Source organism: Budorcas taxicolor, chromosome 10 (assembly GCF_023091745.1).
Source record: "Budorcas taxicolor isolate Tak-1 chromosome 10, Takin1.1, whole genome shotgun sequence".
NCBI lineage: Eukaryota > Metazoa > Chordata > Mammalia > Artiodactyla > Bovidae > Budorcas > Budorcas taxicolor.
Window position 1 is genome coordinate 74,779,196 of NC_068919.1, and position 20,868 is coordinate 74,800,063.

Here is a 20,868-nt window from a genome sequence, read left to right on the forward strand (position 1 = left end):
TAAATACCAATTTTTGCTTGAAAGCTCCAATTTTGTCATTAGTTACTTTCCTTGCAGTAGCAGGCTCACTTTATCCAATTTTGAGAAAATATTTGCCAAATGTTCAAGCCCAAGTAATCATTGTTTGTCAGTTGTTCTTTCGAGTAAATTTGGTGTTTCATTAAAAAACTGGCCAGTTCTGCTTGCAAGGCAAGAAAGCACAAGTACTTTTCCTAGTGACAGCCACTTCTGTTTATGGCCAAAGTGCTTTATGATTGCTTCCCCATTCTTTATGCAGAATATTGAAAAGACATGTACTCAAGGATCGAGGTTTAATAAAAATAATTGTTACTGCATCAAAAGCACTTCTAAGTGAAATTGGTGTCTATGTTGTTTTCTTTTTTTTACTGAGCGTGTGTGACAGTGAAGGATATCCTTATGACTAGTACAGTTTGGTGCCATTGTCTTGATTCTTACTAAGTCATCAGCAGTCTTACCCGCCATAACTTTTGCAGCCTCGATGCACATGTCAATACAGTGAAAATGGCAAATGACATAGTATGATGGCACTAGCAGGCCTTCTAAAAGGGTGTTGGGGTTCCCCAAGAGTGTATGATCCACACTTTGGGAACCATTGCCCTGCACAATTACATCTGACCCCCAGATATCAGCTGTAGGTCAGGAACTTGTAAACCTGGATTTCTTCTGAGTTCCAGACTCTTGGCTTCCAGGACAGCACTCCCTTCTCTAACCTTTTTGCTTGCTGTTCCTGTTACCTTGACCATTTAAATGCCAATGCTCAGCCCTCAGACCTCTTTTCTACCTTATTCTTTCTGTAAGTGAGCCCCCAGGCCCATGGCTGCTTGGGAGAATACTTCCTAGCCAAGATTTCTTCCAAGAGCTCCAGGTTCATCCAGTAAGAGGCCTTCAATAAAAAGGCAGAAGATATTTCATAAATACATGTCGTGTGGACAGATGTACAAATGAATGTCTAAAGGGTTTACTGGGACAACAAGAAACTGATAGCTTGCATTTGAAATTCCGTTCAGAAACACCTGGTCCCTCACGTCTCATTTCTCTCTGTATGTGTGTCTCCATATATATCATTTAATTCCTTGCTAAGTTCTGTTCCATGTTCTCCAAGAATTTCAGAGTGAATAATACCGCCCCCGCTCCATTGCTATACATTATCTGAAAGGCCTTAGTTGAGAAGAAAAGCACCGAAGGCCTGTTGTTCTGCCTGGTCTGTTCTGTGCTTTGGTGGATTTTCCTTTTTTATTTTTACAAATTGCTAAGAATCAAAGGTATATGTTGTGGGTGTACACTTGGTACATATGTGGGACCAGTTATTTCTTGGCTTATTCTTGTGAATTGTTTGTTGTATGAAGAGTAAATGTCGTAGACAAGAAATCTGTCTCTGTAAAGCCCTTTTTTGTAGCAGTAGCGAAGGTTTTTTTTTTCCTGTTTTTAAAATTGGCTTCCAAGCTCCTATTTTAAACTTATTGATTGCAAAGTGTTTTTGTTACATAAATGCTGTTCTGTAACTTGTCTCCTATGCTCTTGCCAATAAAACAGTGGTTGAATATTTTAATCTTGCACTTTAGCACCAGAAGCAATATCATTCTATGATGCAATGCTCACAGATTATGTTGTAATCACATCTGTGCCACCTCAGACCTCTTGTGTTTTTTTTTTTCCATCCTGGTGACTGGCACCACCATTTCCCCACATACTCAGACCAGAAACCTGAGCTGTGTCTTGTCCTTTCTGCTCTCCACATCATAAGCTCTTGAGATCTCTTCCCTCCTTTTGTGTATTTATTTATTTTGAAAATCATTTTGTTTAATTTACTATCATTATGGTTATTACTATTATTGGTTGTGCTGGGTCTTTGTTGTTGTGCCTGGTCTTTCTCTCGTTGTAGTGCACAGGCTTCTCATTGCAGTGACGTCTCTTGTTGCAGATCACAGGCTCTAGGGGACACAGGCTCATTAGTTGCTGCACACAGGCTCAATAGTTGTGGCGTACAGGCTTTGGTCACTCCACAGCATGTGGAATCTTTCTGGACCAAAGATCACACCCATGTCCCCTCTATCAGCGGGCGGGTTCTTATCCACTTTATCACCAGGAAAGTCCATTTTCCCTCCTCTTGATTTCTTCTGCTCCCACCCCACTAGGGCACTAGTCACATGCTTACAAACTTCTGATCTGGATGCTTCCAGTCTGTCCTTTTACCCACAGATGCCACCCATGTCAAAACGCAAATCTGATCACACACAATCCAGCCACACACACTGCCCATCCTATGCAAAAAGAATGACAGTACTGTTTATGTAATGTCCCTATAGTTCAAGTGATTTGTATATATTTCTGGTTGTTCTCATTTTTATCTTATCCCCCGACTACAGGATGGGAGCTGTCTTCTTGTAGACACAGTAATGAAACCAAGCAGGAGCCTGTGGGGTCCCATGTGGTACAAATCCTTCCTGTGTCCCCCATTTCTCGTTTGTAAGAAATAGGCTCCATTCAGCCTTGCATAGGGCAGATTCACACAGTTGCTTATCAGGGAAGGGAGGGGATGTAGAAACACAGGAGAGGGACTGTCTGGAAACAATAGTAGAGCACAGCCTTGGGGCAGGGTCCCGGTTCCTTCTCAGGGATATACATGAAAGTAGCTTTGAGTTATTCTTCACAACTAAGGCCCCCACACAAGTGAAGGATGGTAACTTCAAGCTGAGCACAAGACTCCTAGAACACTTCCTGTTTCCTTACCACCAACCAATCTGAAGAAAGTCACACACACTGTTGCTCTCAACCCAAGTCTTGCTATAAAATCTTTTCCCTGGAGCTGAAGAAAAACTAATGAATTCCCAGGATATTTTATGTTGTAAAACAGGAATCGGAAAACCATTTTGTCTTGTTCAGTCGCTCAGTCATGTCTGATTCTTTGTGACCCCATGGACTGCAGCAGGCCAGGCTTCCCTGTCCTTAACCATCTCCTGCAGCTTGCTCAAACTCAAGTCCATTGACTCAGTGATGCCATCCAACCATCTCATCCTGTCATCCCCTTCTCCTCCTGCCTTCAATCTTTCGCAGCCAAAGGGTCTTTTCCAGTGAGTCAGCTCTTCACATCAGGTGGCCAAAGTATTGGATCTTCAGCTGCAACATCTGTCCTTCCAGTGAATGTTCAGGGTTGATTTCCTTTAGAATTGACTGGTTTGATCTCCTTGGTGTCCAGGAGATTCTCTCAAGAATCTTCTCCAACACCGCAGTTCGAAGGCACCAATTCTTCGGTGCTCAGCGTTTTTTATCGTCCAGCTCTCACAGCGGTATATGACTACTGGAAAAACCGCAACTTTGACTGTGTTCGTTAGCATGTTGGCCTTTGTTGGCAAAGTGATGTCTCTGCTTTTTAATATGCTGTCTAGGTTTGTCAACGCTTTTCTTCCAAGGAGCAAGGGTCTTTTAATTTCATGGCTCCAGTCACCATCCTCAGTGATTTTGGAGCCCAAGAAAATAAAGTCTGTCACTGTTTCCATTTTTTCCTCATTCATTTGCCATGAAATGATGGGACTGGATGCTGTGATCTTCATTTTTTGAATGTTGAGTTCTAAGTCAGCTTTTTTCAGTCTCATCTTTCACCTTCATCAAGAGCCTCTTTAGTTTCTCTTTGCTTTCTGCCACTAGGGTGGTATCATCTGATATTTGAGATTATTGATATTTCTCCCAGCAATCTTGATCCCAGCTTATGCTCATCCAGCCTTGCATTTCGCATGATACACTCTGCATATAAGTCAAGTAAGCAGGGTGACAATATACAGCCTTGATGTATTCCTTTCCCAATTTTGAACCAATCCATTGATCCATGTCTGGTTCTACTGTTGTTTCTTGACCTGCATACAGGTTTCTCAGGAAGCAGGTAGGATGGCTTGGTAGTCCCATCTCTTTAAGAATTTTCAACAGTTTGTTGTGATCCACACAGTCAAAGGCTTTAGCATAGTCAATGAAGCAGAAGCAGATGTTTTTCTGGAATTCTCTTGCTATTTCTATGACCCAGCAGATATTTGATCTCTAGTTCCTCTGCCTTTTTAAAATCCAGCTGTACGTCTGGAAGTTCTCAGTTCATGTGCTGTTGTTGTTGTTGTTGTTATGATTTGATTTGATTTGTTCAGCCGCTCAGTTGTGTCTGACTCTTTGCAGCCCCATGGACTGCAGCACGCCAGGCTTCCCTGTCCTTCACCATCTCCTGGAGTTTGCTCAAGCTCACGTCCATTGAGTCGTTAATGCCATCCATCCATCTCATCCTCTGTCATCCCCTTCTCCTCCTGCCTTCAATCTTTCCCACCATCAGGGTCTTTTCCAGTTAGTCAACTCTGCGTCAGAGCTTCAACTTCAGCATCAGTCCTTCCAATGAATATTCAAGGTTGATTTTGTTTAGAATTGACTGGTTTGATCTCCTTACTGTCCAAGGGACTTTCAAGAATCTTCCCCAACACCACAGTTCGAAGCATCGATTGTTCAGCGCTCAGGGCTGGGTAATTTCCTAGGCTAGGAAGTAGGAAGATTATTCCAGTTACTTTGGAGAAGTGGCAGGGATTTCGAGGAACTGGGCCACTGCCCACGTTTTGGCCTTTTATGGTCAGCCTGGGAACTGTCATGGTGCCTGTAAGTGTGTCATTTAGCTTGCTAATGTATTACAGTGAGCATATAATCAGGCTCTACTGGAAGTAGATGGCTCTACTGCCATCCTGTACCTAATGGATTCTAACTGATTTTTGTGGTATCCTGTTCTTTAACGGTTGTGTCGTTCTTTTAACTGTTGTGCCCTGCCCCCTTCCCTTCTGTCTCAATAGGACCTTTTTTGGATGATGTAATTGACCTCCTTCAAAGAAGAAATTGGTATTTCTGATAAAATGCTTAAGTGATTTTTTTTTTTTGGTATAAACTATAATGGGATTAAGATTCGTTCTGGGAAACCAGTCTGCCATCCACCCACTTGACTGTCAGTCAAGAAATCTACTGTTCTTCAACTAAACATTCCTTTTGCGTCCAGCTTGAGAATGATTGTGTAACCATTTTCCTTATTAGATGCCTATACTGAGTGTTTCAACTGGATCCTAAGAGGTGTTTTCCTTTGCCTTAGGATTACAATCAGACTTTGATATATGTTCATAACTCTTAAGCTTTTTTTAAAAACGAGTGGTCATTTTGGAGTTTTAGAAAAATTCCTTCAGAAACATCCAGACAGAAACAGCAACAACAAAAAGACTTCAGACTTTTGTGGTACTAAATGCCAAAGACAGCAACCTTGAAGGAAAATGTCGTGATTCTAAACTTGACCAAATTTGTCCTTCGAGTGAAGAGACGGCAGAGAGAGATTTTCAGGTACACATGGACTCAGGAGAATTGCCCACACCTTTCCAGAAAAGTGACTTACAGTTGTATCTCAGCTACATCAGAGATGAAGATAAAATATAGAACAGTTGTAATTTATTTAAAAAAAAAACAGCAGGGAGTGATAAAAACCATTTAATCTCAAAGTTGAAATAACTAATTGTAGTTATGACTATGGTCTACTTAAAAAACGTACAACCTAAGAGCTGTGAGTTGTTTGCTCAGTGTCTAACTGAGGGCAGTACCCCAGGAGACAGCAGTAGTCTCTCCAGTTGCTCAGAGAAACTGTCCCAAAGAGGTCGGGGGAGGAGCCAGTATGCATCGGTGAGTGTGGACTGGGGATACAGGCAGTCAGGATCCCAGTGAAAGGTTAACTGCGGGCACCGGGATCAGATATCTCAGTGATTTTGGTGCTTTTCTGTGTGTGAGAAGATGCCTGAATCTGGGGTCATTGACATTCTTCCTAAAGATACACATTTGAACTGTCTCAGGGGCCCACATATCCAAAACATGGAATACTGCAACCTGCATTCCTTTCAGGGGGGAGGTGCAGGTCCGTGACTGTGGTGGCTACTGACATGATCCTTACAGAACTGGAATGGCAGGAGACATTCTTTGTTTACAATATAAGTAAAAACAAAATACTCCTCCCTTTCTTATTTGATCTAAAAACCTGGAAGGTATTAAATCTGGTAACCAAATCAATGAAGGTTGGATGATAGGGGCAAAGGTCATACATGTGAAAAGGACAGGAAAGATGAGCTTAAAATCCCTAAATTTCCCTAAAATCCTAGGGAAATCCTCCCAGTAAGCAGCTAATGCATTTAGGTGCAGAAAACCAAATACCCCTCACTGGACTCCTCTGGCTATCTTGAAATTCAGCTTAGCACTGGCAAAACTGAGACTTCTCTAGAAAGACACCTGCAGCTAAGAGTGAGGCCATGTTCCGTGAGCCTGTGTTCCGTGAACCTAAGCAGAGCCTCCAGGAACAGCATCAGGTGACTAAGCCTGGAGCTACTCTGTTCCTAGGGCCAGCTGCTTTCTCCAGAGTTGTCCTGTGTAAAGCAGCCACACATCACTTATCTCTGGTGTCAAGGGACCTACAGTTTTTCCCTCTGCAGTTTGGGGAGAAACCAAACTTATTGTGATAAATCACCCTGAGAGGACATTTCATTATTGAAAAGAGCAAATGCCAGCACTGATACGTGGGTGGGGAAATATTTGTAAAGGAAATATCTTAGGTAAGTGATTACAGTGAAAACCTATGTATATCCATGATTAAAGAAACAGGGACCATGTTGAAACCTAGCATGGTGGGTCAGAGAAGTTGGCTTCTGGGTACTCTTTCCTCTCTGTCTTGAGGGCAGCAGACTGCCCTTTGCCTGGCGTAGGCAAGTGTTGTGTGTGAGCTGTGAACAGTTCGGTTCACCCTCACTGATTCCTCTTCTCTGTGGCTGAGCCTGAGAGCTTTGCCCTGCCCCCAGAGGTGGGGAGAGGGCGCAGATGTCTTATCAGAGCTGCCATGCGTTCTTGCATGTTGCCAGTTCCTCCGCCCCCCTGCCCTGTTGCTCTGGCTCATACGCTTGCTGGCAAGCAGCGGCTCCCCGTGGTTTAGGCAGGCCACTGCTCCCTCACTTGGTTCCCAGAGCGGGTGTGAAAGTGTCTCTTCTGTGGGCTCAGGCGTGCTTTGCTCTGTTTGGTACTGCCTGCTGTGTGCGCGTCTCCATGCTGTCCCGCCATCCTCCTTATTCTCCTGTAAAAGTTCTCGGGAGCAGGAGTCTCATAATTAAACATTGCTTTTATCAAAACTGAAATTTTAGAAGCTTGGCCTTACAGTTTGCCTTTCCCTAATCATCCGATTTGCATGTCTTTGTTATTCCAGGTTGGCAACAGAGATGACTCTAATCTTTATATAAATGTGAAGTTGAAGGCTGCTGAGGAGGTAAAGCCCAGAAAAATGGTGCCAACGCCCCACCTCAGCTCCCACCCCTCCCCTTCTCTGAGTCCTGTCTGTCACCCCTTGCACTCCTCCCACAAAAACTTTCATCACCCGCAGCAGACTTCGATTGACCTATTTTGCAAGTTAGAAATGGGTGACAGAGCTTCGGCCTGTAGTTGGCCCTGCAGTGTTTAGAATCAGTGATCTGATTCTAAAGAGCAGGCGTAGAGAACATAAACGTGCCTCAGTTCGGTGGCGACAGTTAACAAGGGAAGGATGCGGGGGTCAAAGCAGGAGACTCATTCTTCGGGACATGTGAGGGTGGAATGATGCCTGCCTCTCTTGCTTTGGTTTAGTCTCATCTGCAGAGGAAACAGGCCCATGTCTCAAGTCCTTTTGCCATGTACCCGTTTTAAATGTTCATTCTTGCAGATCGGGATCAAAGCCACGCACATTAAGTTACCCCGAACGGCCACGGAATCTGAGGTGAGCAGTTAGGAGTCAGCTATTAAGAGGGCAGCTGAAGTGCTTTTCTCACTGGTTTTAGTTTCAGAGAACTTCAGGGGCTGATACATTCAGCACACAAGAGACCTCCAGATAATTCGTTCTCTGGAGACTGAGCTTCCAGAAAATCTTTGAAAATCAGTAAATGGGGCAGTCCCAGCTATGAATGTTGGGTACTTGCAGTGTGATTGCCCGTATTTTGCTTCCAAATCACTGGCGACGTTCATTAAAAACGGATCACTGGCCTGTCGTTTAGTGTACTTTAAAATTGAAAACGTATATTTCATTTACATTGCTGTTCAAGAATAGGCAGAACAAATCTTGGGTGAGTCAAGTCGCAACTGTGGTTGCTGGTAGGTGGGGGATTGGCTGTGACGTGACAGGAGGGAAGAAGGACTTTCTGAGGTCATGGATATTTTCTACATCCACACAGTCCAGCAGGGGAGCCACTAACCCCATGTGCTCATTTAACTAAAATGAAATAAAATTTGAACTCCCACTCCTCAGTTGAACTAGCCACATTTCAAGTACTTCATAAGCCACTATTGTAAGGTACAGATTATAGAGCATTTCTGTCATCACAAAAGTCTTGGTTTAGATGATGATAACATGAATTTTACTGTGTAGCAATAGATTATTAAAGTTCTTAGCTCTTTTATTTGATGGATTTCTTACCAGACACCTGAAGATGACATTCTTTGTTAAGGTGGAGTTGCTCTAGAATGCAAGGCAAGAGAACTACAGTTAAACTCTCGGTGTGTGGAGGGGAGCAGGGATGAGGTCACCTGGCTTTTGACTTGGGAAGTGCTTCTCTACCCTCTTGATTTCTCCATGGTATATAAACTGGTATGTGGTGTGATTTTTAGGTGTTAAAGTGCATCACATCATTGAACGAAGACCTCACTGTGCATGGGTTCATAGTGCAGCTGCCTTTAGATTCAGAGAATCCCATTAACACTGAAACATTGGTCAATGCTATTGCCCCCGAAAAAGATGTGGACGGGTGAGTGTGGCTTGGCTTTCTGCACCATGTTGCTTGATTGCGATTAAAGTATATTCCTATTTGAGGAACATGTCATTTTGTTTCTAAAGAGTAAAAGTACCTATCACTTACCTTGTTTTAGACTGAATAGCATCAGTGCTGGAAAACTTGCTAGAGGGGACCTTAGTAACTGTTTCATCCCTTGTACACCCAAAGGATGCTTGGAACTCATCAAGGAGACAGGTAAAAACAGAAACAAAGCACCCTTTGGGGGAACGTGGTCTATACCTTTGGAGGTTTAGGGGAGATACGCTGTGGGCCCTAAAGAAGCGGGCTTGATTGGCACAAGGACCTGTATGCTAGGGGCTTCTTGACCTAAATTCTCAGTGTTCTCAACAGCCCTATGAAGTAGGTGCTCTTACTGTTTAACAGCTGAGAAGACATTCTCAGAGTGATCGAGGAGTTCGTCCAAGAGGCAGCAGAGCCAAGATTTGAACTCAGAGTTATTTGAGTTCAAAGCAGATTATTTTTGTGTGGAAAAATAACCGATTTGGTAATACAAATTCATATTGTCTGTAGGGTGAAAAGTGAAAAGTCCCCACCTCAAAATGGGCTACCAAGCCATTGTAGTTCTAGCAAATGGATGCCTTGAGTAACCAACCCCCCATTACCTAGTCAGCATGTTGGCATTTTAATTTCATCATGAATACTCTTTAGCAAAGGTTATTTTTTTTACAAGGAAGTGTGCCCTTTTTAGAGGAAGTGGATCAGAAATTTCAAGTGGAAAGTGTTGGCTAACGTAAGTAAAAATTTTCTGTGGCTGGCAAGGAAAAGTCAAGGTATAACCCTTGGGACAGCTATTGCTAATCAGTCCTACAACTAAATTTATCCTCTGTGGCTTGTTTAGCCTACAGTGTATTACAACTCAATGGAAATCAGTCCCTTAGGCTGCAGCAGCTGTAGGGCCTCCACCTCCTCTTGTTGATTTTAATTAATTAATTAATTTTTATTTATTTAAGCTGTGCTAGGTCTTAGTTGCAACCTATAGGATCTTTAGTTTTCGCATGTAGGATCTAGTTCCCTGACCAAGGGATCGAACCCAGATCCCCATGCATGGGAGTGAGGAGTCTTAGCCACTGGATCACCAGGGATATTCCCTCTTGTTGATATTAAAGCAACCATTTGCCCTAGTACAGTTTCAAGTCCTTTGCTGAACCCTAAAGAGTATAGAAAGGTACCTTATAAACACTTCACAATTTGAGGGCTTTTCTTCTAGATGTTCATTATATAGAAACTTCCCTATTTTTGGATAGAGTTAATGTTACACAAGAAGCATAATTTGAACACAAACTGCCTTGAGTTGGCTTCAGTGGGACTGGGTGTAGGGACTCAGCAGAGACCTCATCTCTGCTCCCCTATGTGTGGCAGCTCCTTCTCAGCTCTACTTGGTCTCCCGGAGCAGCTCCAGCCTGTTCCATCCTTGTGCCTAAGGGGCGGCTCTTGTTGGCCAGGGGATGAAATACAGTCATTTGTCCACACTTGGGTCCTCACCCACATCATCTCTACTGGGGAGAGTATGTTGGTCCTGAGGGATGTTGGAACAGTGCCAGAAGACTGGGATCTCAGTAAACAAAAAGAAAGCTTTATATTACAGTTAGGTTCCCCTTTATCACTTCTCTGCAAATAACCCTGTGGCCTAGGCCCTAAGCCAAAAGAGAAATTTGGATGAGGAACTAAAGAATTACTGATACAATCTAATTTCCCTCACTTCTCTCCTCCACTCCATTAACATGCACCCTATTTCTTATAACTTTTTCCCAGGTAATGTAATCTGCTCTCTGCTTCCATATGGCTGTTAAGCATGTCAGGGTTTCTTTCTGCTTTGAGTGTAGGTTTTCTTCCCACTCCGCTATGACTCAGTAAATGAATCTTGGCTTAAGCCCTGCTCAAAAACCCACTTGCAAGAAGGCCACATGGACAAGCCCCAATTTTGTAGCTGAAACCCTGAGTTGACAAAGAAGGGATGGTTTTAGGAAGATTTGTTTTTGATGCTCTGAACTTGTTTTTGTGCACTTATTCTGAATTTTCCCATTTAGGTGGCTTGCAAAGGAGGGCAGCTTCCCCAGTTCTCTGATGCTCGCTGGCTTGTCTTTCAGGGGTGCAAATTGCCGGAAGGCACGCTGTGGTGGTCGGGCGCAGTAAAATCGTTGGTGCCCCAATGCATGACTTGCTTCTATGGAACCATGCCACAGTGACCACCTGCCACTCCAAGACTGCCAATCTGAACGAGGAGGTAAGGTATCCAGAGTGGAGTACAAGGGCTGTGTGTGTGTGTGTGTGTGTGTGTGTGCCCGCACACGTGCTCACATTTGCATGCATGTTCCCATGTGTGGTGGGGGTCCTTGCGTAATGGGAATAGCTAACATTTCAGTGCCAAAAATTGTCGTGTACTTTACCTCATTATCTCATTTAACCCCTCTAACAATTCTATGATTCTTGTCTATTTTACAAGATGAAGAAACAAATTCAAGTTTAAAACTTGCCCGAATTTATACAGATTTTGTTCTGACTATTTTTCTCCACCAGTCCATCCCGCAGTAGATAGCGGTTAGCAGGATAGGAACTGAGACTGACCCCTGGCTGCCAGATCCCGGATATGTGACTGGGTAGCCTCAGAGGTGGAGGTGTCTAGAGGAGGATGTGGACAATGGTCTTGGGACCTCAGTCACAGCTTGTTCTTGACACCTGGGCTCAGAAATTCTCATACAGACACATCCCTTTGACAGTGCAGTCTCGTAAACGTGGGGAGAGACCAGGAGAGGCCCTGCATCTCTTTAATCCTCCCCAAGCAATGCTCTGTGGAAGGTGGTAGTTCCCACATCCTGGGGAAGAGGCATGGAATTCAGGGACGTTGTTTCAGGCCTGTGGCTCTAAGCCTATACGCCTCCCTACCTTGCAGGTTCTCATCAGGTTCCCCATTCAGTAAAATATCTAGTGAAAGGGGAGGTTTTGACATGTGTAGGAATGAGCACAGTATACAAAGAGCTGTCAGAGACTTTGCGGCCTGCATAAAATAGCAGATGACGAGGAAAGTCGTGTAAAACTTAGGGGTGTCCTTTCCACGTCTACATTTTTTTTTAATGTGTCACTGTTAAGTTTCTGAAGTCAGAACCATCTTTTCCTAGATAAGTAAAGGTGACATCCTGGTGGTTGCAATTGGTCAACCTGAAATGGTGAAAGGGGAGTGGATCAAACCTGGGGCGATAGTCATTGACTGTGGAATCAATTACGTCACAGGTGAGTGTTGCGGGGAGGAAGATGAAGCCTAAGCAAGAACCTTTTGTCCCGTTTTAGGCTTGAAGTGTTAAGGTTCAGAGCGATTAGCCTGCCCTTGGGTGCCTGAAGTTAGTAGATGGCATAGTTGCCCCTTGGCAGGAAGAAGCCGTGATTTTAGCCACTGTGCCGTGCAGTCCCAAGACGACCTAGAGGTGGGGTGGTGTTCAGTCATTAAGTCACGTCTAACTCCTGCGACCCCATGGACTAGCCCACCAGGCTCCTTTGTCCATAGGATTTCCCAGGCAAGAATAGTGGAGTGGTTGCCATTTCTTTCTCCAGGTGATCTTGTTGACCCAGGGATCAAACCTGGGTCTCCTGCATTGCAGATGGATTCTCTATAGACGGGAGCCACCAGGGAAGCCTCACCTTGAGTGGATTTCAGCAAAGGACAGTTAAAGTGTAGTGTGATCTTCACAAACTGCTCTGAAAGTACTCCAGGAGAGGGATACATAGTGCCAAGAGACCTCCAGTTAGGGCTTTGCAGAGGTGTTTGACCTGCACCTTTTCTAGACCAAGGATAACCCTAACTTTATAGTCATGTCTGTAACTGTCCTTGAATCCTCATCCCTAAATTACTCCCCATGGCCTTGTTCGGTTAGTAATATTATCACCATTCTTCCTTCCTGCAGGCCTGAAACCTTTCAGTTTCCCTCCCAATCATTCCACGTATGGACCCATTTTTAAATATTATGAATTTTTTTCCCCTTCTATGGTCTCAGTGTCACCACTGAGTGTCCCCCTCTCCACCGGATGCGCTGCCATGAATATCTCCCTGGCTTCCCTACCGCCAGCTGCCTCCCACTCAGGTCTATCTGTGTGCTCTTGCCAGGTTTTGGGGGCTTGATGTGGACTTGTGAGCCTCTTTCTCCCAGGTCACCTGTCAGACTCCTCAGCCCCATGCTAGTTTCAGCCACCTCTGCGGCCTTTTTTCTCACATGCACTTTGTGAATACCTGTCTTAACTGTTGTAAAGTGGACCATGTCCCCCGCCTGCCCCCCACCCCCAACACATACTTGTTTTCCTTTGCAGCTCCTCTGCGTCTTTAGTGGAACAGGCTGTTCTCTGATGAAGTTTTCAAACATAAAAGCTGAAAGGACAGTTGAGTGATACTTGTGTACATACTTTGTGAGTTTAAAAAAGGAACAATTTTTAATCAAGCGATCATTTCTGTGCATTGGGCAGGCACCACCCCAGGTCTTGGGCTACACAGTCAAATAAAACTCATCTGTCATCTTCATTTTCAGCAACTTCCTGCCCACCCCTTCTCTGTCTGAAATGTCCATTCTTCCTTCCAAACCTTTGGAAGGTTTCCCTTCATCAAAAGAGGATCTCTCCTTTGAAAGTGCTTTTCTTCTCCCTCCTGTGCCACAGAACTTGGTATTTCTCTCATCATATGTGTCTCTTACTTTTTCTCCACTTGTCTGCCCATGGGTGCCTCGGGGCAGTGGTCTCTGCGGTGTCATGTCCAGCTTGGGCTTGCTGACAGCAGGCCCTCATCTGTTGGATTGTTGAAGAGGGTTATAGCAAGAATATTCTTTTCTTCTCCCTTCCCAGCTCAAGTTTGAAGTATTGACACTAAGCTGCCAGGAACATTAGTCACTGTCAAGCCTTCCGTTTTTAACCTCCCTCCCACTCTCGGTACCATGATTTTAAGACAGTAGCTCACAATTGATCACTCATTGTCTTGTAGTGTAATTATCTGACGAGTGATAAAGAAATTGCTCTCCTATAACTCCTCACTTTCAGTACTTGCAATGTGACATTCAGGCTCATTGTATTTAAAACCTTGCGTTTTCTCTAACATAGTTCTGCTGTTGGCTTTTTTCTGTTTTGGACTGAATTTGAGAGATGATGAAAGAAGAAAACCTGGGTAGGGTTCTTGAGTCTCACAGTTTGGCACGAAATGCTGACTTACACATGAAACTTACCTCCTGTTCACATTTATTCCTCACATAGAAGGTGAAATATGAATAGTCAAAGCAGTATCTTTCCTCCGGGTCACCTATACTTTTTTCTGGTCCTGGGCATTTAGGTGAATAAGCATCAACAAGTCTGGATGTTACTGTTCCCCAAGGAGGGCAGGATTGCTGTTACCAATCCATGGATGAGCAGGGGGACCTAAAGACTGATAAATGTATGGGCTTCCCTAGCAGCTCAGATGGTAAAGAATCTGCCTGCAATGCAGGACACCAGGGTTCTACCCCTGGGTCGAGAAGATGGACAGGGTTTCCTGGAGGGTGTAATGTGGTCAGTGGAAAAGTGACCACATTTGCAAATGTTCATTCTTAAAGCACCATGTTCCACAGCTAGGCCACTTCTTAGCTCATATTTTGATTATTTAAATCATTTGCATTGTCCATTCAGGGATAATGTCTTAAATCATTTTCCAAATTCAGGATGAATTAAGGTATGTGTTTTTTTGCTGTTGCGTTGTTGTTTTATTACGGAATATTTTTTTTAAAGATTCAAGTGTAGAGAAGAAAGTGTTGGGCAGAGAAACATGTGAAAGTGTTCTTTCTGCTTGGCTTACTAAAGACCGTTTGAGAAGGGCTGGATTAATAGTGCTTTATTTGGCAGGGTTATAAAAGTGGGAACAGATTCCTCACTGCCCCCCCATCCAGTCTCAGTCTGTTTAGTGTAGTGGTTCTATGCTGAACCTTGTTACTAGGATCCCCAAATTACACACGAAGGACTTAAGGTTCAGCTGGGTCTTTTTTTTTTTTTCCCCATTCTGTCAGGCTTGTGGGATCTTAGTTCCCCAACCAGGGACTGAACCTGTGCCCCTACAGGGGAATCACAAGAGTACTAACCACCGGACCTCCAGGGAATTCCCTCAGCTGATCTTAAGTAGTTTTGTGCTAATAGTTCCAGATGAAACAGAAATTCAGGGGCTGGGATAAGTAACCAAAATGTGTGTTGGTTACTGAAGCCGTACGCTTAGATTGAGACGTCACTTTTCCACTGACCACGTTACAACCTCCATGAAACCCTGTCCATCTTCTCGACCCAGGGTAAAACCCTGGTGTCCTGCATTGCAGGCAGATTCTTTACCATCTGAGCCGCTAGGGAAGCCCCTACATATATCAGAGGCACTCAAGCCAGCCCTGATAGTGTTTGAAGAAGGAGCAGAGCTGAGCTCACCCAGTTCAGCATTAAGTTGTTCAGTCATTGATACATTTCCTGTATGTATGGAGAAACACAGGAAGAAAGGGACTAACATTCATAGATAGAAGGAGGTGTAGGGGTATTTTTAGCTGACTTCGGTGTTAGAAAGTTGAAACCTATACAAAAGGCAGCGCTGAATTGTATTTCCTTGGCATCTTGAAACAACCTTCATGGTTATGGTAGGAAATGTTCTCCTGTTGCCATAACTTGTTGCCTTATAATCTAGAAACCTGAAACCATCGCAAGGATTTCTGTCCCCTGCCTCCTTAGAGTATGTATAGAAAATATGTATCTAGAATGGGTGGGGAAGGAAATGGCAACCCACTCCAGTATTCTTGCCTGGAGAATCCCATGGACAGAGGAGCCTGGTGGGCTACAGACCATGGGGACACAAGAGTCGTACACAACTTAGCGACTAAACCAACCGCCACATCTAGAATGGGAAGAGAAACCCTTATGTTTGGAGGATTTTTTTTTTTTTTCAGTTTCAAGAAACACAATTTCTTGAGTCTTCACAAGCCTCTGAAATAGGTAGTGTTCATCCTTCTTTGCCCCTTCGGACTTTTCATGAGTCAGGAGCCCATAGGGGCTGAGGACTCGAGGTTCGTGTAAGAGTTGATCCTAGAGCCGAGATCACTTAATTCTGGGTTTTTGGCTGAACCTAAGCAATGGCACACCACTCCAGTACTCTTGCCTGGAAAATCGCATGGATGGAGGAGCCTGGTGGGCTGCAGTCCATGGGGTCGCTACTAGTTGGACACGACTGAGTGACTTCACTTTCACTTTTCACTTTCATGCATTGGAGAAGGAAATGGCAACCCACTCCAATATTCTTGCCTGGAGAATCCCAGGGATGGGGGAGCCTGGTGGGCTGCTGTCTTTGGGGTTGCACAGAGTCGGACATGACTGAAGCAACTTAGCAGCAGCAGCAAGGCTTTCTTTCTTATTTCTGGTGTTCTGTTCAAAAAGATGAAATGGCTAAGATCCTACCAGGTCCTGCCTGGAAGCCTTAGAGCCTCAAGGTCTAGCCCTGTCCCCAGCCCCTCCCAGAAGTGCTCTGAAGCCAAGTGTAGGATGTGCTTCGTGTGTGAGCAGTGATGCATCGTGGGATTTTTGTTCTCTTGAATAGCTATTCTTTGCTGCTGAGATTCGTAGTTGTTCTTGTATCCTTTTAAGGGGAGTGTAATTATATTCTTTGCTTTCTGCATACATTTAAGTAGCTGCTCGTCTTTGGAACTGGATGTTGAATTGTTCCTCCAGCTCATGCCTGGAGCTTACCAAATGCTGACAGTTGCTGTAGAAACCGTATCTAGCAGCTGTGATACAGTTGGAGCTTTGTGCACCCAAAAAATTCCTTTGAAGGCCTTGGCAAATTAACATTTTAAAAGGTGCTTATTATATACTGGGTGGTTGGCTGTAAGAATACAAAACAGTTGGTGTCTTATTTGCCACCTGACAGATGACAAAAGGATTCTCCTGGTTCTGAAAAACCACTTAAGCATCTTGGGGAATTTTGCAGGTAGAGTAAGTCTCTCCCTAGGAAATAGCAAATACCTGTTACCCCACAGCTTTTTAAAAGTAAAGCAGGCACTTGACCCAGATGGGACAGCAACTCCTAAACTCAACTAAGTTTTTGGAACAAGCTATTGTAATAATAATTGATCACATAACTTAGAAATAAACACCAGGATTGTGATTCTGAGGCTGGCCTTTGATTTTTTTTTTTTTAAAACCTCCTTGACCAGATGATACAAAACCAAGTGGGAAGAAAATTGTGGGTGATGTAGCGTACAAGGAAGCCAAGGAGAGGGCAAGCTTCATCACCCCTGTTCCTGGTGGCGTCGGGCCCATGACAGTGGCGATGCTAATGCAGGTGCGTGTGGGTGCAAGTTTCTATAATAGTTGTACAAAACTGATAGAATTCTAGGGAGTGCATTTCTCTTCAAGCAGAAATGTCATAGAACCTACTCAAAATCTGAGTAAGGATGTGACTATTTTGAAGAAAAAAAGGAAATGAAAGACCAAAGAAGTAGAATCAGGCATATGAATAAAGGGAATCAGGGGTAGCATGATTCTGATTTCCTCTGGAATGTGATAACTTCAGGGGGAAAAAAACTGTATAAACACCTTAGCTTTGCTCGGTCTGTTTTGGCTTATTGCCCTTCGTAACACACACCAGCTGAGGGGGGCGAGGCCCACAGCCCAGGGCGTCCCAGCTGCTCGTAGACTCTGGCCTACAACTGAAGCGTGTTAATAATCGGATCATGAAGCTGTTCATTTTGTGATTGAACTTGAGTGACCAGGATTAAGAATTGAGAACTCTTCTCAGTTCCGTCTGTGTCGTTTTGTTTAGAGCACAGTAGAGAGTGCAAAGCGCTTCTTGGAGAACTTTAAGCCAGGGGAGTGGATCATCGAGTATAACAAACTTAACCTGAAGACACCCGTGCCAAGGTAAAATAGTTTACTGTTTAAAAACTCCATGGATTGTTAGGTTTTTAACTGATGGTTAATGTGTATGCCCCTTCTGAAGGGGGTTGGAGTGAGTCATTACTACGATGGGATTAATAAAGGTCGATTCGTATTTTCTGTATTTCTTCTAAGTGACATTGATATATCACGGTCTTACAAGCCAAAGCCCATTGGTAACCTGGCTCGAGAAATTGGTCTGCACACTGAAGAGGTAGAATTGTACGGTGAAACCAAGGCAAAAGTTCGGCTCTCAGCGCTGGAACGGCTGAAGCACCAGCCTGATGGGAAATATGTGGTGGTAACCGGGTATGACTTTTGTCCATTTGCCAATTGAATCTTAATACTGATTATTATTGCCAGAGGTTGCATTTGCACTTAGCGTGTATTTGTGGAGGTTCTTTTAATTTGGTTTGGGCATTTTCATATGTCTTTATTGCTTTGATCCTTATAGCAACCTTGTGATTTAAGAGTAGATTATAACCCTGCAGAGATGAGAAAATTTGTAAAAGTCATTCATCTAGTAGGTGGAAGAGGTTTGAGTCTTAAAACCTGATCTTCAGATGAAAGTGCCTTTCTTTTTAGCCCCAAATCATTAATTCCTTAGATCTGTTGAGCATTCATCTATATTTTTGTTTTACTGAGTTAAAAGCTAGTTTTTGAGACTAAAATTGAGAAATTATGTAAGATTATAGCAGTGTCTCTTACAAGGTAAAGTATATTTGCCCCTCACAGTCAGAAGAGCTAAAATGCAGGAGGTTTTGTTTTTTTTTTAAACTGGGAGGAAGTTACAACTAAGATTCTTGGAAAAGATCCCTTTTGTGTCTGTCATCTTTCTGATTATTCAGACTAAGAGTCATTCTCTAGGATCTGTTAGATCTGACCTACTGATACACATGAATTTAATTTATATAAACTTAATTTTCCTTTTCTGCTTTCATCTTGAAGAATCACTCCAACACCCCTGGGAGAGGGGAAAAGCACAACCACGATTGGCCTGGTGCAGGCCCTTGGCGCCCATCTGCATCAGAATGTCTTTGCGTGTGTGCGACAGCCTTCTCAGGGGCCCACCTTTGGGATAAAAGGTATTTTTAAAAAATTACTTATTTTCAGTTGGAGGAAGAATAAAATGTATAAATGGGACCGGACTTGGGTGGCCAGAGGGCACCTGCCTCTCCTTTAGTCCTCTGGCCCACTTGGCCCATGAACATCTGAGGGGGTGGTGGTCTTCAACTCATTTAGACACTAGATGGGGCTTCATACACCCCCATCATGGTACTTCTGCTGAAAGCTTTCATCATTTCACCCCAATTCCTACTATCACTGTCTGACACCACACAGGGATTCCTGGATTGGGTGATACATAGCCAGGAGTGCTTTTATATGACTGATAGTCGATTGTCATAGTAACAAGTAAAGGTAATCATAACTGCTTCCCAGGGGTTTCCCAGGTGGCACTAATAGTAAAGAATCCACCTGCCAATTTAGGAGATGCAGGAGATGCGGGTTCAGTCCCTGGGTCAGCAAGATCCCCTGGAGGAGGAAATGACAACCCACTCTTGCCTGGATAGTTCCATGGGCAGAGAAGTCTGGCTAGCTAATGTCTATGGGGCTGCAAAGAGTCAGACACAACAGCAACTGAGCACACAGTCACAACTGCTGATCACCATGCTGACTTTTCTGGAGACAAAGACAAACCCTACAGATGTTTCACACTGAGAGAATAAGAGAAGCCTACGCTTGTTGAGTATTAGGCTTCATGCTAGGTTTTTTGCTAAGCAGTTTATGCCTATTGTAAGACAGTTTTATCACCACTTACAACAGTGACAGCTGGAATTCAGAGGAGCTTGGTCAAGGCACTATCATCGAGTACCAGGGAGAGCCCCCACGTCTGTCTCAAGCTCTAAGATAATACCATCAACGCAGTGTTTCTTCTGATGAGATGAAAGCACAGCATCAGTAACTGTATTTCACTTTCAGTGTTTGGTAGCAGCAATACTCCAAACATGTTCTTATAATTAAAATTATATTTTTATTAATTATAATGGGTTAGCTCAGAGTTAGCTTCATCATTTGCTTGGTGATAGGGTATCATATATTCTCCTTACTCTCATGATTACTACAAATGTTGATATGGGTACACCTTTGCCCTTCTTCAGCCTGTTGTTTAGCTGTAAGTCTGTTGACTTAGTTCTGCTTTTGAGCTTGTCTTAACAACTCCCTTTTAGCTCAGAATGAGCCTTTTCCTGTTTATTGAACCCAGTATGGGCCAGCAAAAATCTAGCACTTAAGCTGTTTTCCACCATATGTGTCCTATTTAGGAAGAATTGCAGTCTCTGTGTTTATGTTGGTGTGTGTATTTTAAATATTCCTTTTTTTAAAATGCCAGAATAGCAGTTATGAGGGTAGGAAATTGAACAGGTTTGTCTTTATGTAACCGTCGGCTGGGTTTTTTAACAAATGTTAGGAATCACAGGGAACCTGTTTTTAAAGATAATGAGTAGGTATGTATGTGTTCATGGTTTTGTCAGTTAGAGTCACATTTCAGCTGAGAGACTATTCAGCATGAACAAGAGCAAGTGGTTTAGTCTGGTAAAGAAAATTAAGAAGCACTTGATCAAATCTGTCCAAATGTTTGTAAAAAGTAAATAGATAATACGGTAAAGAAAATTAAGAAGCACTTGTTCAAACCTGTCCAAATGTTTGTAAAAAGTAAGTAAATAATACGCAAGGCAGTTACAAAAAGCAATTTGCTTTCATTTGATTTTCAAGTTGTGAAGAAGCGTGCTTAACATGAGTTCTCACCCTTGACCTGTCCTCTAGGTGGCGCTGCAGGCGGTGGCTACTCTCAGGTCATTCCTATGGAAGAGGTAATGCAGTCCAGGATTTGGCTGAATCATTCCTTTTGTTATAGTTTTTCCTTCTTGGAATTAAAGTCTGTCGCAGAGATCTTAGTAGACAAATGACTCATTTGCTCAGAAGAAGCAATACGTAGAAGAAAAACATCTTAATTTGTAAACTTCTAAACAGCTTACTTTTTGATATGACAAGGACTTCAAAGCCTGGCTTTCAGTGGAAATAACGTTAAGCAAGCGATCAGATG

General features: G+C 43.5%; 1 protein-coding gene across 4 annotated transcripts in view; it reads left to right on the top strand.

Annotated features, from left to right (window-relative positions):
* Positions 1-20,868, top strand: part of MTHFD1 (methylenetetrahydrofolate dehydrogenase, cyclohydrolase and formyltetrahydrofolate synthetase 1) — a 61,791-nt gene that overhangs the window by 18,190 nt on the left and 22,733 nt on the right. For 2 of the 4 annotated variants that reach the window (XR_008200014.1, XM_052647271.1), the window contains exons 3-13: positions 7,256-7,315; positions 7,745-7,798; positions 8,683-8,819; positions 8,941-9,041; positions 10,955-11,091; positions 11,984-12,095; positions 17,045-17,172; positions 17,653-17,750; positions 17,901-18,074; positions 18,714-18,850; positions 20,589-20,635. Coding sequence is in view for 1 of the 4 variants with exons in the window: in XM_052647271.1 (XP_052503231.1) it covers positions 7,256-7,315; positions 7,745-7,798; positions 8,683-8,819; positions 8,941-9,041; positions 10,955-11,091; positions 11,984-12,095; positions 17,045-17,172; positions 17,653-17,750; positions 17,901-18,074; positions 18,714-18,850; positions 20,589-20,635 (1,185 nt within the window). In the remaining 3 variants the exon portion in view is untranslated. Of the gene's footprint in view, positions 1-7,255; positions 7,316-7,744; positions 7,799-8,588; positions 8,663-8,682; positions 8,820-8,940; positions 9,042-10,954; positions 11,092-11,983; positions 12,096-17,044; positions 17,173-17,652; positions 17,751-17,900; positions 18,075-18,713; positions 18,851-20,588; positions 20,636-20,868 lie in introns of those variants that run through there. The other 2 variants (XR_008200015.1, XR_008200016.1) reach the window with 2 other exon arrangements.